The sequence below is a fragment of the Pogoniulus pusillus genome, chromosome 21 (assembly GCF_015220805.1).
Source record: "Pogoniulus pusillus isolate bPogPus1 chromosome 21, bPogPus1.pri, whole genome shotgun sequence".
Classification (NCBI taxonomy): domain Eukaryota; kingdom Metazoa; phylum Chordata; class Aves; order Piciformes; family Lybiidae; genus Pogoniulus; species Pogoniulus pusillus.
The window spans coordinates 11,843,147-11,864,355 of NC_087284.1; the positions used below are offsets into that span (position 1 = coordinate 11,843,147).

The following is a 21,209-nucleotide window of genomic DNA, read 5'->3' on the forward strand; positions in this document are numbered from 1 at the left end:
AAGAGCCCATCCATGAAACAAATGTTCCCCACCTTTCATATAGCTGTTACCTCAGCTGGAGCTGAGAAAGGGCAGTTTGAAATAAACCTGAGCAGCTATCATCTTTTCCTTCCATTATCTCATTCTCATTTCACATTGGAAAAGCAACATGGTCATGAAGATATTTCTGTCCTTTTGTCTTCTCAAGAAGGGTTGAAAGATCACTCCTTTCCTAAATACAGAGAAGCAGCTCAGTCTTCCATGGAGTTTTTCCCTTCCTTCCTTTATTTATTTGTTTTTCTCTCCCCACAGCTCTGGTTTACACACAGGTGACAGCGTTACAAAAACAGGACCTGGGGGCCTTCCAGACATGAGACAAGTGCCAACTGTTGTGATCGAATGCGATGACAATAAAGAAAATGTGCCTCATGAAACTGACTATGAAGACTCTTCCTGCCTCTACCCAAGACAGGAAGAGGAGGAGGAGGAAGATGAAGAGGAGGACAATTCGTTATTTACAAGTAAGACTTATTCAATTTTTCCTTTCTCATTGATTTAATTTTTCACTGTGAACTCTCAATACATGAGAGAAAAACATGGCCTGTGATTTTTCTTTCTTGACCATGGCTTTTGCCTCTCTCAGGGTTTGATTGCGTGGAGATGGTTGGTAAATTAATCCAAAATAACAAGTAGTATGACTTCATAGTGATTTCCTTTGTCCATAGGAATCCCTGTCTGGATAGCTCTCAGACAGAATTCAAATGACTGGTTTTCAGATTCACTTCCCCAAGTGTTCATGGTGTAAAGAAGCCTTGCCTTTGGCTTTAGTCAAGATCAGCTCAATGGAATTATTTCAGGAGAATAAAATAAGCGCCACCAGTAGAGAATCAGAGCTTTTCTATATAGCAAATCATGTCAGAAAGGGATGATCAGAAAATTTTGCTCAGATAAGACAAGGTTAATTGATGGCTGTGTCACAGTTACAGTCTGGAGGAGAACCTGTGGCCCCTAGCTGGCTTCTCAGAGAAAACCCATCTCCTGCCTTGATGTGGCCTCACAGGACACTCCCATGAAGACCAGATGCAGTTCTTGGTGTATGACAATTGCTTGTCAAGCTGAAGTTTCAGACCCTTCAATTTATTTTCTTCTGTAGTCTGGGAGCAGTACAATCAAGCAACATCCTTATTAAAGCACAGACAAAGAAGATCCTAAAGCAGGCATATTCTGTGTCCTCAGAATGAGAAGCAGTGTCAATTAATGTACATAGATGTATTCTTCTGTCTGATTTTTGATTCCTTCTAATTCTAGCTTGGATGTCTTCATACTACATTGCAAGAAAGATATCTCTTTCCTTCCACATGCTGTAGTTCTGCTGCTTGCCCAAATTCTGAGGTTGAATTATTCATTCCATTACATGTTCAAAAACACTATGCTAGATGAGTGCTACAGATGCTACAGGACAAGCCCTTCTTCTCCACTCCCCTCAATGGAGCAATATTTTGATTTATTTTTCCTCTATATCTAACAAACTCAGCTTTTCCTTATTATGATAGGGATGGAGGTTAATTGAGCATGTGGAGTTAATTGACACCTCTTTTCCATATCAATGTAAATGAGAGCCTAGTATCCTCCCTTGGCCAATACTTCTTCACCTGCTGCATGCTGTAGTGAAATGATGACACCTTTTTTGGCAGAGCCTCTCCTCTCTTTCTCAGGCTCCCTGGCAAGGAAAATCTGCAGGAAGGACTCTTTGGCAATCAAATTAAGCAACAGGCCTTCCAAACGAGAGCTGGAGGAAAAGAACATCCTCCCTATGCAGACTGATGAAGAGAGGCTTGAACTTCGACAGCAGATTGGGACAAAGTTGACGAGGTAGGAGGCAAACATTTTTCTAAGTCTTTCTTTTGGAAATAAGTGGTGAATTGTGTTCTTTATCCCTAGCTTGTAAACATTTTGAGATCTATTTGTTTACAATGTTCAAGAGAAAAAGCCATCAGGGGAAAAAACAGACTCCATACATTATTTCTGCTCCAATATAACTTCTCATACGATGCCTCATTTCATTTTACTGGCATATCCTGTGGGATCTTTGGTTGTGTTACATATCAGTATGAGCTATGTGGATTTGATTGTTTTCTATGCACCACTGGGAAATGTTCAACTTTGATAACATTTTGGACTGCAGCTGCAGGTGCCATTTGATAGGCTGTTAGTCTGGCCAAAGGACAGAGGTATAACATTCTTTGCTGACTGCATCTCTCATGAGTACTTGAGGCTTTTCTTGATCTAAAATACTTGCATCCTTCTGTACCTGCTTTTGTTGGGTCAAGTGGAGCGATTTATCCTGTCTAGATGCTGTCTTCTTCCTAAGTGTTGCTCACCAGCTCTTCTGATTTTCTGTATTGCATGGGATATAGAAGGATGGCCATTTAATGTGGATGATTTCTGTCAGTAATTAGTAAACTGAGGCCAGATAGATGTGTCTAAGAACCTCCTATTCTCCAGCCATAATTTCTGTAATGAATTTAATACTGTTATATCATCACCTTGGTGGTATGCAGAACTGGTGAATGTTGATAGTTGCCTTCCAGTGTGGCTTTAAGAAAACCACAAGAGCAGCCAGTTGCTGGGAATTTTATTGTGGGTTTTGGGATTTTTTTTCATTTGGTTGGTTTGGGTGGGGTTTTTTGTTGGGTTTTAGGTTTGGTTTCTTTGGTGATGGGGATAAGGTTGGAGTACTGCTACCATGTTGTGGAGAAGGGAAGAACAGGAGCTTCTGATAAGCACTTCTTTCAGCATTTTAGTTACTTTTTTCATGGCATCCTTTAGCACCTCTTTGGAATAAACTAACCAAACCTACCTTTCTAGTCTCTCTGAAAGTCCTTGAGCTGGATCATGCTTACCCTACTCCCAGGACTTAATTCTCCTGTGTCCTGGTTGAAGGGTCTTAGCAGTGATACCCCAAGTATTCAAAATAGCACTGCACTGTTGCTGGTACTGTGATTTTTCAGCCTGGTCTTTATTCAGCCTAGTATCTTTTTAGAAGACTCCAGCTGCAGATGGAGCTCTGAGTCCCCAAGAGCAGCACAGGATAGTGAGATCCCAGTGCTTTATGATTTTGAAGCATGTGAAGCATTGATATTTTTTGCTTCTTAGCATATCTTTCAGTGCATTGCTTGACCTTGTAATGGCATTGAACAGCATTTCCCCTGTGTTGCCCGTTTCCCTAAATTACTTCAGTCTCTCAGAAGTTTTACAGCTGTGTCTGATGAAGGTAAATTGTGTCACTTGCAAACAATGACTCTGCGCTGCTCACTGTTCCCCAGGTGATTTTTATTGTAAATATTTTATATCTCACCTCTCTAGAACCTGTTTTTCCCCCCATTAAAGAATGTTTCTTCATCATACCTCTTTTTAACAAGGGAAACTAATTTTAGCAACACCCAGAATGCTTCCTGTTTGTCATGGTTTAACCTCAGCCAGCAACTAAGCCCCACACAGCTACTCACTCACTCTTCTCCAGTGGGATTGGAGGAGAGAATCAGAAGTATAAAAGTCAGAATCTGACTCATGGCTTGTGATAAAGACAGCATAATAGGTAAAGCAAAAGCTGCATGCACAAGCAGAGCAGAAGTAGGAATGAATTCACCACTTTCCATTGGCAGGCAGGTGTCCAGCCATCCCCAGGAAGGCTGGGCTCCATCATGCATAACGGTAGCTTGGGAAGACAAATGCTGTAAAGCTGAATGTCCTCCATTTCCTTCTTCTTCCTCCAGCTCTATATGCTGACCATAATGTCATATGGTCTGGAATGTCACTTTGGACAACTGGGGTTAGCTGTCCCAGCTCTGTCCCCTCCCAACTCCTTGTGCACCCGTAGCCTACTCTCCGATAGGGTGGTGTGCGAAGCAAAAAAGGCCTTGGCACTGTGTAAGCACCACTGATCAATAAACAAAGTATCTCTGTGTTATCAACAGTGTTTCCAGTGCAGGTCCAAAGCATAGCCCCATACAAGCTACTGCAAAGAAAATGAACTCTATCCCAGCCAGCACACTGTGTAAGCTCCATATTCTCACTACGCCATTTGTTTCCCCAGCTGCATTGCTAAGGTATAATGCTTGATCTTCTAATATAGGCATGACTTGGGGGCAATCACAATAGTTCAGATAATTAAAACTCTGTATATATGAGCTCAAAAAAACAACTGAGCCACTGCTGTTTCATTCCCAGTTTGTGCCAACATAATATTACTGCAAATGATAGAATTTCACAAGCCTTATCTTGGAATAATATAGTTGCTTGTCTCAGATCTTTTAATTTAATTTACTGGTATTCACAACTTAGTATCTCATCTATGAGGAGAAAGCACTTTCTTCATTTGTAGCATACAAAAAGCCACAGATATTTTACCAACAAAAAGGAAGGTGCCAATCTTACAAATGCTTTTTATCTGCATGTGATGTATCTGTGTGCATGGATTGATGACTATTAGATTGAAATAGAATATTTCAGTTTGGATAGTCTTCTATACTGCCCAGTCTTCATTACTGAATCCATCCTTTGCCATTGCTCAGCAATCATCACACAGTGAAGCAAATGCCAAGCAAAATGAAAGTACTGAAGCATTTATAGCCCTTAGAGAAGATGCTAGATGCAGGCTATAATTGCAGCTGGATTTCAGAGGGATTTGTACTGTTCCACCAATGGTTCCCTATGGTTTAAAATAGCCAGCCAATGAAATCACATATGCTACTTACAGAAGTGAAAAATGCAGAATAAAAACTTCAGCAAATAGTTATTGTCTGTCTGTAATGGGTCAATTAATTTTCACCAAGAGGCTGATTAGGGTACTTCTGTATTTTTGTGTAGCCCTCACAGTATTGAGTTTGGAACAGCTCATTGGCTGCCACATTTGGCAGAGCAGAATTTAGTACTGTAAAGAGAATGTCATACTTAAAGACTGTCATCACCAGGCATATTGAGAGATTGAACACTGACATACTGTGTGGGACCGAAACCATCCCAGGTGTAGGTCCTCCAGCCTTAGAGTCGTATCAAGAATCAGTTTGGCTCAGAACTGTTTGTCCAGGTCCTGCTTAAATATAGTTTAGAACCTCTGAACCTCCAGTTAGTCTCAGAAATTATTATTGCACCCACCAACTGATAGATTCCAGAGGAGACATCACCATGTCATCTGTTTCCCATGCTGAGACAATAGTGCCTTGATTTACAGCAGACCAGCTGCATGGGTGTGGCTGCAAACACTGTATCTTACAGCAGGATCTGGCCCACTACATTCCTCAATACTAGCTCTGTCGTGAGACAGACTAACATCTTTGTACCTCTCATAGAAACACTTCACATGAACATAATGCTGTGCTCATCTGTATCCTGTATTGTGTCTTGGCACATCCCAAGATGGCAAAATACATCTTAGCAAAGTCAGGAGCTCCCACATCACATGAATTCCAATTACAGGAATAGACCACTGCAGCACAGACTGTTTCTGGGCAGTGTGGCATAGCAATTACAACAACTAATTAGCAGACCTCCTTCTCTCACCAAACCAGAATGAGCTGCTCATAAGGAAAATGGACTACTAGAGATCACTTCTAACCCCCACCATTTTATGGCTCTGTGCTTCTCTGGTACTCCAAAATGTGATACCTACTATGAAGCAAGGAGCAAAAATAGTGACTTAAGATGCAGAATTTTCAGTTCATAACCACATGTGAATTTGGGATAGGAAGTGGATGCTGGAAGCCATGTTCTTGTCTGCTAAAACCCCTTACAACTCCATTAACTTCTACTCTGAAATGCAGACCTTCTGTGCTAAATAAATCTTTAACTGGGTATAGTTTTCTCTTTTTTTTTCTTGCCTTCTCAGCTTCTACCAAACTCCTCTTCTGTTTTATCCCTCTGGTACCTGCGCAGCTTCACAGCTGCTTAAGAAGGAATCTAAAAGTTAGCAGGCAGAAGAAGACAGACTTCTGCTTGTGTCTCTGGCTCTGTTGGGCTTGCTGGGAAGTACTGGCTCCTGGTTATTCATATTAGAGTCAGAGGACCTGGATTTATCTCTCAGTAGTTACCAGAGTTGGAGCATATTTGGAATATGACTGTGAAGCAAGGACTCAGACTGTCTCAGGATCTGAACTGGGAGGTTCTCCCAGGGGCGATGATAAAGGCGTGGCCTGTCAGGAAGCCCTGGTGAGGAGGAGGGCCAGCACTGCCGAGTTATGCTCCTCAGAGCTGGCTGTCTGCCAGGGACTCTGGGACTGCCCCCTGGTGTTGCATCAGTGCCAGTCCTTTCACGTCTGTTTCACCAAGGAGTCATAATGATGGCCATAAGAGATCACGCAGAGTTCCTCAATCCACACATTACTTAATAAGCTCAGGACCCTTCTAAGGAAAACGCACCAGGCTTTCTGGGGACTTTGCACTCTCCTGAAACGGGAAGACTTGGGTTCTTTGTATGTCTTTCCTATAGACTGGAGGCAGTCTGTGTCTTTAGGCTGTTACTGATCTGCTTTCTAAAACAAGTCTTTTTGATTCTTAACACCCCAACTCTAGTGAAATTGTTCATTAGCAATTACATACAGGAGTATTAAGCCAAGTGCAAAGTTTTGCACCTAGGTGGAGTCAAAGCTAAGAAAATCCACAGGCTAGGCAGTGACTAGATTGAGAGCATCCCTGCAGAGAAGGACTTGGCAGTGTCGGTGGTAAAAAGCCTAAGTCAGTCATGTGCTGGCCAGTTGCATCCTAGACTGGTAGAGGGAGGTGATTCTCCCCCTCTGCTCCACTCTCATGAGACCTCACTTGGAGTATTATGTCTAGTTCTGGGGCCACCGACATCAGGAAGACATGGACCTGCTCAAGTAGATCAATAGGAGGGCCACAAACATGGTCAGGAAGCTGGAGCACCTCCCCTGCAGGGACAGGCTGCTCAACAGGATCCTGTGAGCATGTGACTCCATATGTTCTGCTGGCTTTAAAGCAGTGAATGAATGGGAAGCTCCTCTCTAAGATATGCAGTAGTGTTCTGGGTCAGTTTTCATATGGCACTTGATTTATTTACTGCAATACCTTATGGGGTCCTATCCTTACACCCAAAAATCTTGATCTGAAGCAATATAACTAATATATTGCAAATATCAGGGGGCAAAGCTTAGGGAGCATCAAACTAGATCACAGAGACACTGTCTCTGTGCATATGGCTGTAGATGCATATGCTTGAGATACAGACATAGATACCTGCTAGATGTGTTTATAGTCCCACCGATGCCATGGAAATAGTACCAAGATGTCTCTGATAGGGAAATGTAGCCTGAAAAGTCATAAATCTTTGTCATGGAGTAGCAGGTTTGACAGATGACAGCCACCTACTACCTTGATTCAAATGGTAATCGGCTCTGTGCATTCCCTGATCAATACTACATCTTCCTCAGCTGTACTGAAAACTACTGCCTGGAAACAGAAATCCTGTGATGAAATGAACTTGGTGAATTCCCACAAGTATAAAAAATTGCTGTTGATTTTAAAATGTCATGAGGCTGCTGTGAGGTTTTTGGGCTTGTTCATGTAAGATACTAGTTGTCTGTGTGTCCGTCTGCAAGAGGGAGAGTACTCAGGAGAAAGAACAGTACAGCATGTTTGTAAACAGAAGGAGAGTTACGAAACGAAAAGGAGGAGAACTGGAGTTTGGGGAAAGGATCACACCTTTGGCAATCACCATGATGCCAAAGGTAGCAGAGATGTTACCAGTGCTGAGGAAGGGTTGGCCTGCAAGACTTACAGTTGTTAAAATACACATCGATTTCTTCAGAGGCCTTAGTGGACTGAAAAATCCACAGTGATTTGTTTATTTACTAATAAGTTAGTCTGTGAGGAGATTCAGCTTTTTAAACCAGCTCATTATTTAAACAGCGTTGCAGTCCCATGGAAGGGAGGCTTTATTCAACCAGATGTTGATAGCAAGGTGATGATAGCTCCCAGTTAGCACAGCTGAATCTCCTCCATGGCTGTTCCCCATCCAGCACTGTGGAGAGCATTTTGCACCCTCCCCAACTCTGAGTCATTTAGGGATAAAAAGAATAGGCAGACAGCAGGATTAGGCTTTATTCACAGACCTCGTTTTGTTGGGTAACATGAAATAATTTCTTCCTAATTACCTCTGACGTCCGCAATTCTCACACTTATTGTTAGCTTCCGCTAATGAGAGAAAAGCAAGTGCCTGAAGCAAGAGCTCATCCCCAGCCGGGCTGCGCAGGCGTGCCTGTGAGGAGGTTGCCTTTTCACATGTCGAGTGCTGGGGATAAATCACATGGAAAATAGGATTGTGGTAAACGAGCTCATCTAAATGCTGGATTAGAGGGGGCGATGTGACAGAGTCAGATGCATGAATGGGGACAACCAAAAAAAGCTGCGGAGGGCTGAGCCTGGGTTTTAGCTGTGATGGTGCCTAGGGAAGACAGCTTCTTTTTTTTCACTTTTAGCTTTGTGAGGAAACTGTACATTTGTGAGAAACCCCAAGGGAGCTATCTAGATTGCCCTTAGCATCAAGAGTAAGGCAGCAAAAGCAGATGATTCTCTGTAGGTGGTAAGCTGAAACTGAGTTATTATTACGCATCTGGGCTCAACCATCAGGAATAAATACTCCAAGCAGAACTGATCTGAGTTCTGTTGGGAGGTATGGATGTGAGATAGACTCTCAAGGCCTTTGTTGAACCTCTTCTGTGACTGGTGTCACTGAAAGGAAAGATTGCTTTATAGTTGAAATGCTTTTGGAAGGCTGCCTCTTCCATGCTCTTTCTGACTTCAGGCCAGCCACTGAAAGAAAGGTATGTGCATGTATGCTTAAGGTATGTTGGGGTCTCCAAATGGACACATGTGCCTCTCAACTTTGGGAAATTCCACTAGCCGACAAATTCTCGTTGACAGCAAAGTTTGTATCCAGGTATCAGGATCTCTTTAGACATCTAATTGTGCTTCAGTGGGACAGGGATCCTCATTTCTGAGCACCATTTAGACATGTCTCTTTGTGTTAGGAGTTTGCATAGCTAGCATTAATCTCAGGAAAAAACAAGTCTAATGTCACAAATTATGCCATTTTTATTGGTTTGATGCAAGCTTCAACATCTTAACAGCATGCATTTGCTTTATCTGAGTAACTTGCTGTGGCAAAAGGTCAATGGAAGCAACTGAAGGAAAAGAGGAGGTGGCAGTGGGTAATGTCACTGCAAAATGCATCATCTCTGCATGCTCTCCTGTTTATGGGATGAGCAGTGTCCTTAACTTATGATCTGGATGAGTCCTGGCAGTGTGAACTCTCCTCTGCCACAGCTCGGTGTCAGGAAGGGATTAACCCCTGCTGCCACCAGTTTCACTCGTTTGGGGCCAGCAGATGTTTTGCTATATATGAAAGCAAAGCCTTGCAGAGTGGATATGGTCTGTCCTTAGGCACATGTGCCTCTCCATGTTAGAAGGTGAGGCATTTTATTTATGTTACTATGAAGGAGGAGGAATATTGTGATGAAGAGAGCAATGCTCTTATGATTGCCAACAAGCAGCAGGAAGCAGCATTTGAGAGCAAGGTCTCCCCAGAGGCATCTGTGTAGGCACTAATGAAATGGAAAGTGCATTCTCCATGTCAAAAGTTCATTTCAGTCAGAGATGTCACCAGCTCAGGAAGCTATTTGTTATTCCTGGGGTCTGTCACACTCCCATTGCCTGGTTTCATGGAAGCAGTGGAATTCACTCCATGCTTTCACTGCAACATCTATTTCTCTCATCCTTTCTGTGCAGAAACCAAAGCGGAGTAAGATTATGAGGTTACAGTTTCCCCTTCACACTTCCCATCCTTTTCAGCACCCTGACACAGTCTGTGTTTGAGGTCTCTCTCAGGCTGTACACACAGCCAAAAAAATATATTTAGTCTACCTTAGTTTCCTTTGCTGTTCCAGTGGGGTGTGGGATCCTTCATTTTTTACTCCTAACTGATTGCAGTGTTGCTTTTAGTTGTCAGACCACTGTCAGCTTTTACCTCAGAGGAGCCACATTTCTCTGCAGGGCAAAATAATTCATGGTGATATAATGCAAGTGCGTGGCAGTAATGAAATAACATATGCTGGTAATAGAAACAGTCTTCTATTTTGCTAGTAAACAAGAGGCCACGTGGAGTTCACACAGTACTCTTTTGAGTAAAAGAATGACAAGTATTAACACAAAAAAGGGGAAACAAACACAAGCTAGGAAGTAGCTGTTCCAAAATGTCATATTCTGGCTTTAAAAGAAGGAAACAAAGGTGGTTTGATTGTAATTTTTTTCTCTCTTGCTGGTTAATGCTGTCAAATTTCAGGCAGCTCCATTAAGAACTAGCTCATAAATTTCAACCTTGGAAAAAATCTAAGCATAGATCTTCATGCTTTGTGTCTGCTAATTGTGGGGAGTTAATCACAAGTACAACATTTGCTCATCTGGAATGACCTTGTAATTTTCATGTCGGAAGCAAATCAGATAGCAGTGCAAGTAGATGAAAGAAGCAACTGGCAGGAATAAGTTTCACTTTATAGGCTGATAATTGTAAAATGGGAAAATTGCTTTTTGAGCAAAAGGAGTTTGCTCAAAAGGAGTTACAGATTGTCTTTTTTTTCCCCTCTTCCATGTATTATGGTCTATTGGACAACACATGCAGGAGATTTAACACAAATAATCCTTACAAAGGAAGCAAACACATTAACCCAGATTTTGATCCTGACTTCAGTCAGCTTTTAAATGTACATATATATGTGATATACATGCACTGTGAGCACAAGCAGGCCTGCTAAAGTAGTAGGTGCAACTCGTGTGCATGGTCATCTGTGTCCAGAAGCACAGGAGCTGCATGAAGGTGGTGAGACACTGGAGCAGTTTGCCCAGGAAGGTGGTGGAAGCCTTATTCCTGGAGGTCTTTAAGGCTGGGCTGAATGGGGCTCTGAGCAGCCTGATGTAGCATGAGGTGTCCTTGCCCATGGCAGGGGGCTTGGAACTGGATAACCCTTGAGGTCCCTTCCGGCCCTGACTATTCTGTGATTTCAATTCTATGATTCATATGCAGATTATTGTGAGTAAGTAGAAGCTTAGAAGCATAGCATTGTTTCAGTTGGAAAAGACCTCCAAGATCATCACACCTTGAGTACTGTAAACAGATTTGGCCCCTGCTATACGAGAAGGATGCAGATTGGAAAGGGTCTAGAGAAGGGCCACAAGAATGGTCAGAGGATTGGAGGACCTGTTATGTGAAGGAAGGCTGAAAGAACTGGGTTTGTTCAGCCTTGCAAGGAGAAGACTTAGGGAAGACCTCATACATAACCACAGGCCGGCTATCACAAGGAGGGAGACTCCCCATTTTACTAAGAGTCACATGGTAAAGACAAGGAGTAATGGGGAGAAGTTGCTGCTGGAAAATTTCAGACTGGATGCCAAAAAAATCACCATTCAAATTATTAAACATTGGAATAAACCCCCAAGGCAGGTGGTGGATTCCCCTACTTTAGACAGCTTCAAGCCCCAGCTTGACCGGGTGCCAGGCCAGCTCAGTTAAACTATATTCTTACCCTGAAATGTTGGACTAGATGATCCTTAAGGTCCCTTCCAACCTGGTATTCTATGAATCTATAAATCATCAAATCCAACCACCAACCCAACACCACCAGGGCCATTAAACCATGTCCCAAAGTGCCATGTTACTGACAGCGGTGGCTTTTTGAACAGTGAGCCCTGTAGTAAATAGGATGTAATGGTTTGTGTATTTGTTTTAAATAGGATTAAATGTCTTTTAGACAAATGTACCAAGAGAGTGAATGTTCTTACAGTTACACCCGATGCAATTACGTGAGGTTGGAATTTTGCACGTTTTCCCTAAGGCATAGTGTTAACACAAGGATCACTGAGATGAACATGCATGCAGAAAATCACAGAATTGTCAGGGTTTGAAGGGACCTCAAAGATCATCCAGTCCCAACCCCCCTGCCTTGGGCAAGGACACTTCACACCAGACCAAGTTGCTCAGAGCCCCATCCAGCCTGGCCTTAAAAACTTCCAGGGATGTGGCTTCCACTGTCTCCCAGCCAGTCTTTTAGAGACAAGCACAGATGAGAATTATGCTCATATTTCAGCACTGGGGTTCATAAGCACTGCTCAGACCACATATGAGGATTAAACAATGTCTTTGGCCTCCAACCTGGCCATGTGAAATTGCCGCTTATGTTAACAGCATTAATGAAGAGGAAGTGTTTGCAGGTACAGTAGACCACATCAGTGTGTCTCCCAAGTATGCAGCCTGTAATTTCCATTGCTTGCCTTTCTGATGATGACTAATTTTCAAACTGGTAAACTACAGGGAAAACACATTGGGAGCAAGACAAGTCCAGTAACCTGCTTCATCATTGGCATCCCTGAATTCAGCCAGCAGCAACACTGGTGGTTAATAAGTAGTTAATGAAATAAGCATTCAATATGTTGTATTTGCTAAATGAGCATCTGTAACATCAGGCTGGAGTATTTATCCTACCAAATAGCTGAGGTTTTCAGCATTCTGGAATAGTCTTCATGATTTTCTTTGTTATGATAATCAAGAAAAAACATTCTTCCTGCCTCCCTGCAAAATCAAGTGGCTTTGATTTAAAAGCTTGCCTTGCAAGTAGGAGACGCTGATCTCAAGCAGAGGGGGTTGCAAAGGCACCAGCCTGCTCCTTCAGTGGGGAACAAGAATGCTGCCTTGACCAGGCACTCTTCTCCTGCACACATACGGAGAAACCTTAGTTACCTGGTGGGATGGCAGATGGCAGCTCAGTTGCACCTAGGCCTTGTGAGGAAGCACACGGGGAGATGTAAACTGCTTGTAAATGCTATCCTCAGGAGACCCTCAGAGAAGCTATGGGGAAAAGTCTCTGGTCATCTGCCATGATGGTATTTTCACAGCCCAATCAGCTGGCCTTCTTCCAGGCAAGCTTGCAAGTAGCATAAACAAAGACGTTCTCTGGCTTTTTTGGCTGCGCTGGGATGTTGGAGCACTTGTCCCTGGCTTTCCTAGTGCAAGGACTTCCTGTCTCAATATCCAAGTTTCAGCTGTAGAAGAAGGAAGGCAGGCAGCACTTCTGACAGGAATCTGCTTGGAGTCAGGTTTACAGACACACTGCTGCTGTACATCAGTGACTTCATGAGTCTCCTCGTCGGAGCATTCTCCAGCTGTTCCCAAACCTTCCCTCTGCTCCTTTCTGAAGGAGTACCTGATGTCTCAGGGACAGAATATCCTCAGAGACTCCTTTCCTTTTTCTGGTTGGCAGCTGAGTATAAATGCCTGACATCCTTCCCTTCCAGGTTGTGCCAGAACCATTAACGCTTCCCTTGTTTGGACAGACATATATACTGAGACACAGAAACCTGGGCAATGGCAGGAATGATAGAGCTATGTGATACTCCACTATCTGTTTCCTCTTCCCCTTCAGAATGGCAAAGAAAATCTAATACTTTGCTGCAGTTAGAAGAGCTGCCAGCATTTTGCATTGTACTGTTCAATTTCAGCAAGTTAAGGGCTCCATCATATCTTCTAATGTAACATGACAGCTGGAAAACAACTCTGCAGCAAGGAAAAGAGACTATTTTTGCCTCCGAAACCCATCCTGTGTGACACATATTTGGGAGGTACTTTTATTTCCCTTTATCTTGACTAATTCTTCTCTTCAGAGTCTTTATTACGTCTCGCTTCTTCTTGTATTTCAGTAGTGCTGGTAGCTTCCCTCTGCCCCACCCTGGTTCAAGGTACTGTACATGTACAGCATTTGGCCTCAGTCTGAAAGACTTTGGAGCAGATGTAAAGACAGTGATGAGGAAATGCAGGGAAGGCATCACAGCTCACTTATCTCAACATTCTCTTTGCTCATTGAACACTTGGCTGCCTCATTTGATTCTCCTACCTACCTGTCACTGTACCTTGCCTTTTTCTCTATTCTATGCACTTGTCTCTCAACATGTCATGTTTTAACAATTAGGGCATGTGTTTAAACTTTCAAGAGAGACTAATGCTGCCTCAAGTCAGCATAAAAGTATATCTGAAAGGATGAACTTGATCTAGCAGTACTAAATATTTTGTGCCATCTCTATTTTCTTTAATGGTTCTTTGATCAGTCATGGCAACTGGGTGCTCAAAAGACTGGAGAAAAGCAGATATCACTTCTGTATTCATGAAAGAGGACTAAGGGAATCATAGGCCAATCAGCCTCACCTTGATCACTGGGAAGGTGGTGGAGCAGCTAATCCTGGAAACCATATCCAGGCAGGTAAAGGACAAGAAAGTCATCAGGATTCACAAGGGGAAGTCATGATTAACCCACATGATGAGTTTCTGCAATGAAATGACCAACCTGGTAGATAGAGGGGAGCTGTAGGTAGTCTGTGTAGACACTGAGGCTTTCAACATTGTCTCACATAATATCCTCACAGTGAATTTGTTGAAGTGTGGGCTGGATGGGAGGATAGATTGAAAACTGTTTGAGTGGCTGGGCCCAGTAGCAAGCGAGCAGTGGCACAAAGTCTAATTGGAGACCAGTAATTAGCAGTATATGCCAGGAGGTCAATACTGGGGCCAGTCCTCTTCAACATCATTCATTAATGATCTGGATGATGGGCAGAGTGTATCCTCTGCAAACTTACTGACGACCCAAAACTGGGAGGAGTGACTGATGCACAAGAGGGTTGTGTTGCCAACCAGAGAGACCTCCACAAGCTGGAGAAGTGAGCTGACAGGAATATTCTGAAGTTCAACACAGAAGCCAAATTCTGTCTCTAATGTTCCCAAATGCTGACTCTCTTTTCTCCCCCTAGTCTGAGGTTACTATGAATGTGTCTCATAGAGCTGTTCTTGTGTAGTGTTTGATAAATGTCTCCTGCTTTGGTTTACTGTGCAATGGCTGTGCTGGCACAGAGAATTTAGACAGGTCAGGAGCTCTGGCAAATGCCTGTCTGTGACATGTAGACTGTAGAAGTCTCTAGCTTACTTCAGTTCCAAGGTAGCATGGGATTAGCCCTTGAGACCAAATTCCTTGTTCTTCACTGCATGGAAAAAATTACTGGGACTCAGTTTCTGAACAAGAACATCTCACAGACACTCTGTATTCTTGTGGAAATCAACTCCAGGTGCCCAGCTTCCCTCAACAAGCATTTCTCTTAGCCTTTGATCTCCCTATCCCCTCAGTCCACCTCTGCCATACCAGAAAAAAAAAAAAAGCCAGAGCCTCAGTTCCACTTCTGAGAGGTTTTTGCCAAATGTCTTGCCCCTTGTATAGGTCTCTTCTCCTTTTCTAGATATGTAAACCAGAATCCTGAGACTTGCTTTCAAAACTTTCTGTCACTGGGTGGATCCAGACACAAATAACAATTCATTGCTTTGTCAACCTCGGGAATTGGGATCTTGCTGCTCTCAGAAACATCCCAGATATACTGCAGTGGTGCTGTCTGGTATCTGTACAGCTGCAGTTACCTCCAGATGTACAGCGAACAGCAAGGTTCTAACAACTCTAGTTAAAAAATAGGATGGGAGCTTGTATTTGAGGCATGTTTTGCCAAAAGCACTCCTCAGCAGAGCTTGAAAAGCTAACAGAGTATAGTAGTTGTGAGACATTTTACCCCTGCCCTCCTTAGAAGCTGGTGTTCATTAGCTGTGCTCAGCAGAACACCACTGCTGTCAAATGGAAGCAAAGTTCTTCTTGGCACTAGATAATCTCCAGTCATGAGTGTGAACTTAATACCTAATAGGTACAGATGCGAATTCAGTTACACCTGTAAAGCCAAACACAAGCCCACATCTTTGGCCAGTGGGGGCTGGAAGGAGAGGCTGAGAGTGTGTATTCTTTTCTTCATCTCAGTGCTGATGCATGAGAAATTGCACATTTTAAACTAATGATGAAGATGAGCAGAACTAGAAAGCAGACAGTGTATGTTTGCAGAGACCAACCTAGCCAGCACGTTTTTGTACCAGTTTGCAGCCTCTCATAGCAGCAGCTGCAGTTTCCAGTTTTACCAACACTTAGCTGCCTCTCTTCAAGCTTCATGCCATGCCCTTGCCTTCACTGCAGCTGAACATGCAGAAAACATGTGGATGCCACAAAACCAGGGCACCAAAAGCTCAGGACAGAGGTATTTCAGTGGTGGTGTCTGTTCCCTGTAGGGAAATCCAAGCACAGCAGCAGCCACCAACAAACTTCTCATCTTGCATGCAAAATGTTTTAAATATTAACTCTCTTCAGCCTTTCTGCCTGAATGCTGACTACATAAACTATTCAGGCCAGGAATAAGCTCAGAAAACCATTATAGCTCACAGCAGTCTTTCTTGAGAGGACAAACAATTGCAAAAATGTGGGATTTAACAGCACCCCATTTGAAATGTCCCAGGGAGAAACTCTACAGCACTGTCCCAGTGGGATTGAAGAAGTGAAGTGTCTGAAGTGTAAAGGAGAGGTGACTCTTTGGGTCAGCAGGGCAAAGAACAGTTTTAGCTCTCTTTTCATATAAGAAAGATGAAAGATGTTGTTGTAGTTTTGTTTTTTAAGAGAGCCAACAGAATGAAGCTCTCAAATGAATTGGGAGAAAAAAACAGAATTGTATTTGGAGAGAGAGATACAAAACAGAAATTACAAAGCAGATACAACATCCATGGCGACCCCCTTGAATTTTCCCCCAACCCAAAACTAAATCTACAACCCCCAGTGCTCCAATCCTCTCCCCCCACCATGCCTCTGCCACCTGTCGGCCAAAACACAAGCCGCTGGAGGCTCCCAAAACAGGCCTACTCCTTACTTGTTTGTCCTGATAAAAGCAGCTCCTGCCCGACACAGGGCTGGAGAAGGAGAAAGGAGAACGAGTTGGCCTCACCTGAGTTTGTAAAGAGATAGCAGAATTAGGGGATTGAATAACAATGTTCTAGTCCCTAGGGGATTTTTTTAACCCCAGAATTCCCAACCTGGGACAGATGTCTTCGAGTATTCCCTCCCTCTCCATAGCCACTCTCCCCCAAGCAGGTAGACTGTGGTATTGATAAAGAGTTGGGGGAGCTGGGGAATGCACAGGCAAGAGTAAAGGCTCCTCATATTAGAAAACTAAGAGTGGAGACAGTAGGGGTTGAACTGAGCCCGCAAAACTTCAGGGAGACAATGTAAAAAGTCAGTGTCACATGCAGCAGTAGATGAAGAGAAAGGCTGCAGCCTTTTCAGGATAACATGTAGGGTTTGAATGTCCCTCTGCAAGTGTTTTGTTTCTTTTGTTTTTTTTTGGCTTATTTTGAAGTTAAAGAGTATTTGCCTGGAAATAGGATCTTAGGAGATTATTGATTCCTGCTGCTAATTCCTTACTTGATGTAATAAGCCTCTTTGTAGCATTCCAGTTGTTTGCTGTGGAAATACTTACAAAGCAACGAGAACAATAAAAAGATTATCACTCTGTGGTCCAAATTTAGCCTCTGGGTAATTATGTGCATCTCAATAACTTTGAGAGAAGTAAATGCAGATGGGACAAGAATTCTGTTGAGTAAAAAATATCCTGTCTTGTTTTTAGGCTGCTGGATTTAAAACTAAAGAAGATGCTATAACAGTGAGCAAATCATGACTAATATCTTTTAAATATAAAGACAACACTGCAGTTTCCTAAGGCATAAGAAAGTGTGTTAATTTTTAGCTGGTGAATTTCTTTATTCTGTTTCATTTTTTAAATAGGCATTCTTGATATTTTATGTCTCTGGGGCAGTGTTTTCACTGATGCTCCATGAAATGCTGTGGTGCTTGACTTGTATCACAAATACTAGAGAAGTGATGTTGTCCCCACATACTCAGCACTGATGAGGCTGTACCTCGAATACTGGATTCAGTTTTGGGCCACTCACTACAAGAAGGACATTGAGGTGCTGGAGTGTGTCTAGAGAAGGGTAACAAAGCTGGTAGAGAATCTAGAACACAAGTCTTGTGAGGAGCAGCTGAGGGAACTGGGATTGTTTAGCCTGGAGAAAAGGAGGCTGAGGGGAGACAACCTAGCTCTCTGAAATGAGATCAAAGTGACCAAGTAACAAGTGACAGGACAATAGGAAATGGCCTCTAGTTGTACCAGGGGAGGTTTAGGTTGAACAATAGGAGATATTTCTTCCTTAAAAGGGTGGTTAAGACCTGGAACAGGTTGTCCAAGATGGTGATGGAGTTCCCATTCCCTGGAGAGATTTAAAAGGTGAAAAGATGTGGTGCCGAAGGACATGGTTTAGTGGTGCCTTGGCAGTGCTGGGTTAGTAGTTGAACTTGATGATCTTAAAGGTCTCTTGCAACCAAAACTATTCTATGGTTCTATAATTAAAAAAAATAAAAATATTTCAGGACTTTGCTAATACATAGAGACAGAAATAGACTCTGGCAGTGAAGATGTTAAATATACAGCAGATGGAAAGAGACAGGTTGTGTTCTTGAACAGCCTGGGCATTTGTAGGATGGGCAGATCTCTGGGTAGAATGGTGAAACATGACATTCTCTAGAAAGGTGAGACATTAATTCACAGTGATACAGCTACAGAAGAATCAACACTGTTAGTACATATGCAAAGACCCAGTCTGACCAGCAGGTATCACAGATCCAGATATGATCACTAAATGGTTAGGAATGATCCAGCCATCTGCATTGTAGCTGGCAGTGCAGGTTCTGGGGAGAGAGCTCTCCTTGTAACCTGCTTCAGGAGATTTGTGCTTGTAATTACCATAGCAGTTACTGCAAGAAAAGTTGTGTCTACTGGAGTTGGCCACATAAGGGATTTTTTTGATTTGGTACTCAAAGCAAGATAATTAACAAATGGAGGAAGGAAAACTGAATAAAAATAGCAAATTGAGGCATAACTTTTTTTTACAAACTGAAAACTGTAATTTCAGGTCAGAATTAGGTACTTTGTCCAATGCATTTTTTTAAAAGCTTTGTTTTATTTTTAAAGACAAGTACATTTAGCAACTTGTTTTGTCAGCTGAAAACTACTCACTGGCTTTGACCTCACCTCGCAGGTAGCTTCTGACCTGCTGGAACTCAGGTTTTTGGCAGTTTCACTGTTTGTCGCAAATGCTTCTCACAGCCCCTCGTAATTCTCAAGTGGACGTTTTAGGCCAAGGCCCATTGCAGTAAGGCACTGCTGTTTATCACCTGCCTTTCATGCTGTCCATGTTCTGAAACCTCTCTGGCACAAGATAGTTAAACATTCTTAAAAGCTTTCAAATGTCTTCATTTTGAAGAATTTTCCACTTCAATAGCAAGACGAAGTCTGGCCACCACACTGTTTCCTGTGCATCTTTTCTCTTCAAAACTGAAGCGTGGTGGGCTTGAATTGCTAACTCTGCCAACTTTTGTTTATAGAAGTGTTTGTTTAGAAGTCCTCTCTTATGCCTGTTCCAAGACACTGAGTGTTTTACCTTTTATTTATCAGAAAAGGGATAAGTTGCACTTTTTTTGACGTTGCCAATGTAAAGTGCCTGCTTGAAGATGAATTTGATTTCTGCAGTATTGTTCATTTGCCTTTCTTCATGCTGACAGTGGTAAAGTGGTCTATAACAGACTAACGTAGGGATACACACACCTCCTCTCTATTCTTCAAGTGGTCTGTAGCTGCTGCAGTATCAAAAGAGACTTTTTAGAGCTGGCTGTGTGTTCTTGCCATCAGCAACCTGGCGAAGTTTCTTTTGTTAAAACCAGCAGGTTTTTGTGTTTTGGATTGAGATTTGCTGTGGTGGTCACAGATTATTTGGACAGCAAACCAAAACTGGTGTAAGTGTTTTAACTGTCCCCAGGTTGTTATTTTAGGATTACAGTTGTGCTAGTGGATACATGAATTGGAAGATAGGGTGCTGTTGCCTTTGGTTAGACTGACTGCATACTGACAGTGCTAGAAGTGTAAGATACCTGCTTATGTCCAGGGTATGTATGTACAGTCAGTGTGCTCCCTAGATAATTACCATGTAGTCACTGTGATCCAGAGAGGTCTATCAAAGAGGTCTGATATTCATGATAGCTATACATAGGCAAGATGGTTTCTTCATTATGTGCTTTAGCATTTAACCCTTCCTCAGAGCCAGCAGCTGCTTCTCAGCATAAACAAAATTTAAGTTTGTGGTGTCAAGATTTCTCAGCAAAGAAACCTTGGGAAAAAGATCAGTGGGATTTTTAGAGGGTTGTAGAACGTTTAGAGAGTGAGGCTGGCAAAACTCTTGTCATCACTTGGCCTCCCTTCCTGCTTTCTTCCCTGACTCTGCAGACCTTCCCACCTAAAGCCTTGCTACCTGTATCCACCCCAAGGCAACCACACATGCAGAGGAATAACTGGTCTCTTCTTATATCTGTTGTGAAATAAAGAATGAGGCAGAGAGTTAATAAAAATGGATAGTATTTATTAATTCAAACCCCACCCCCGTGTAACTATATGCAAAGTTATTAAGATTATACAGGTTCTTATGCTCGGTTGTGTGTACCTTCAGAATATAGGAATGGTTACAAAATGGTTTCAGGAGCAGTATTCAGAAAGGATAAAGGCACAAACAGTGAAGATCCACAGTAACAATAGGCAGGCTTTCCCAAGACACTCCAGGATATACTCAAGTTTTGCTCATGAGGTGGTGTTGTAACTGAGGATTCTTCTTATGGTCTCCTTTTTGAGAAGCCTTCCGTAACTGCTGTTACAATCTGCCCACAAGCACAATGCAAAACCCAGCCAAGAGAGGGAAAAGGCATGCATGCTTTGCAGCTCACTCCTTTTAGTGTCTCCCAGCTAATCGCTGTCCCAGTGTCACCAAAAGAAGTAGGAAGCTCAGCCTGTAGCATCCCAGGCTTGCCAAACTGCAAGGAATCTGACATGTGACTTGGGGAAGGGTCCATGTGTCCACAACCACAGCCCTAGGAGGGAAAGGTGCCTTCTCCTGACCCTTCCCCATGCTTTTCTCTTTCCCCCACTCATACTTTGCAAGGCAGAGAGGGAAAGAAGGGTTTTGAGCACACTACCACAATATCAAACCATGATCAACATTACAAGCTTCTCTGAGCACCAGGAGCTGGGACAGGGTGATATGACAGGAGGGAAGGGAGCTTCACTGTTCTGGCTCGTGCTTGCAGATGGCTCTGCTTTCAAGAGTGTAAATTTTATGGTAAGAACCAACAGTGTCCTGGAGACTAGGGGGGCACCCCAAATTACTTTAA

General features: G+C 42.9%; 1 protein-coding gene across 9 annotated transcripts in view; it reads left to right on the forward strand.

Moving 5' to 3' along the window:
- The window catches only part of PHACTR1 (phosphatase and actin regulator 1), a 450,233-nt gene that overhangs the window by 396,867 nt on the left and 32,157 nt on the right, over positions 1–21,209 (forward strand). For all 9 annotated transcript variants that reach the window (XM_064160941.1, XM_064160939.1, XM_064160943.1 and 6 more), the window contains 2 exons: positions 292–500; positions 1,695–1,851. In XM_064160941.1, coding sequence (XP_064017011.1) covers positions 292–500; positions 1,695–1,851 — 366 coding nt within the window. The remainder of the gene's footprint in view (positions 1–291; positions 501–1,694; positions 1,852–21,209) is intronic.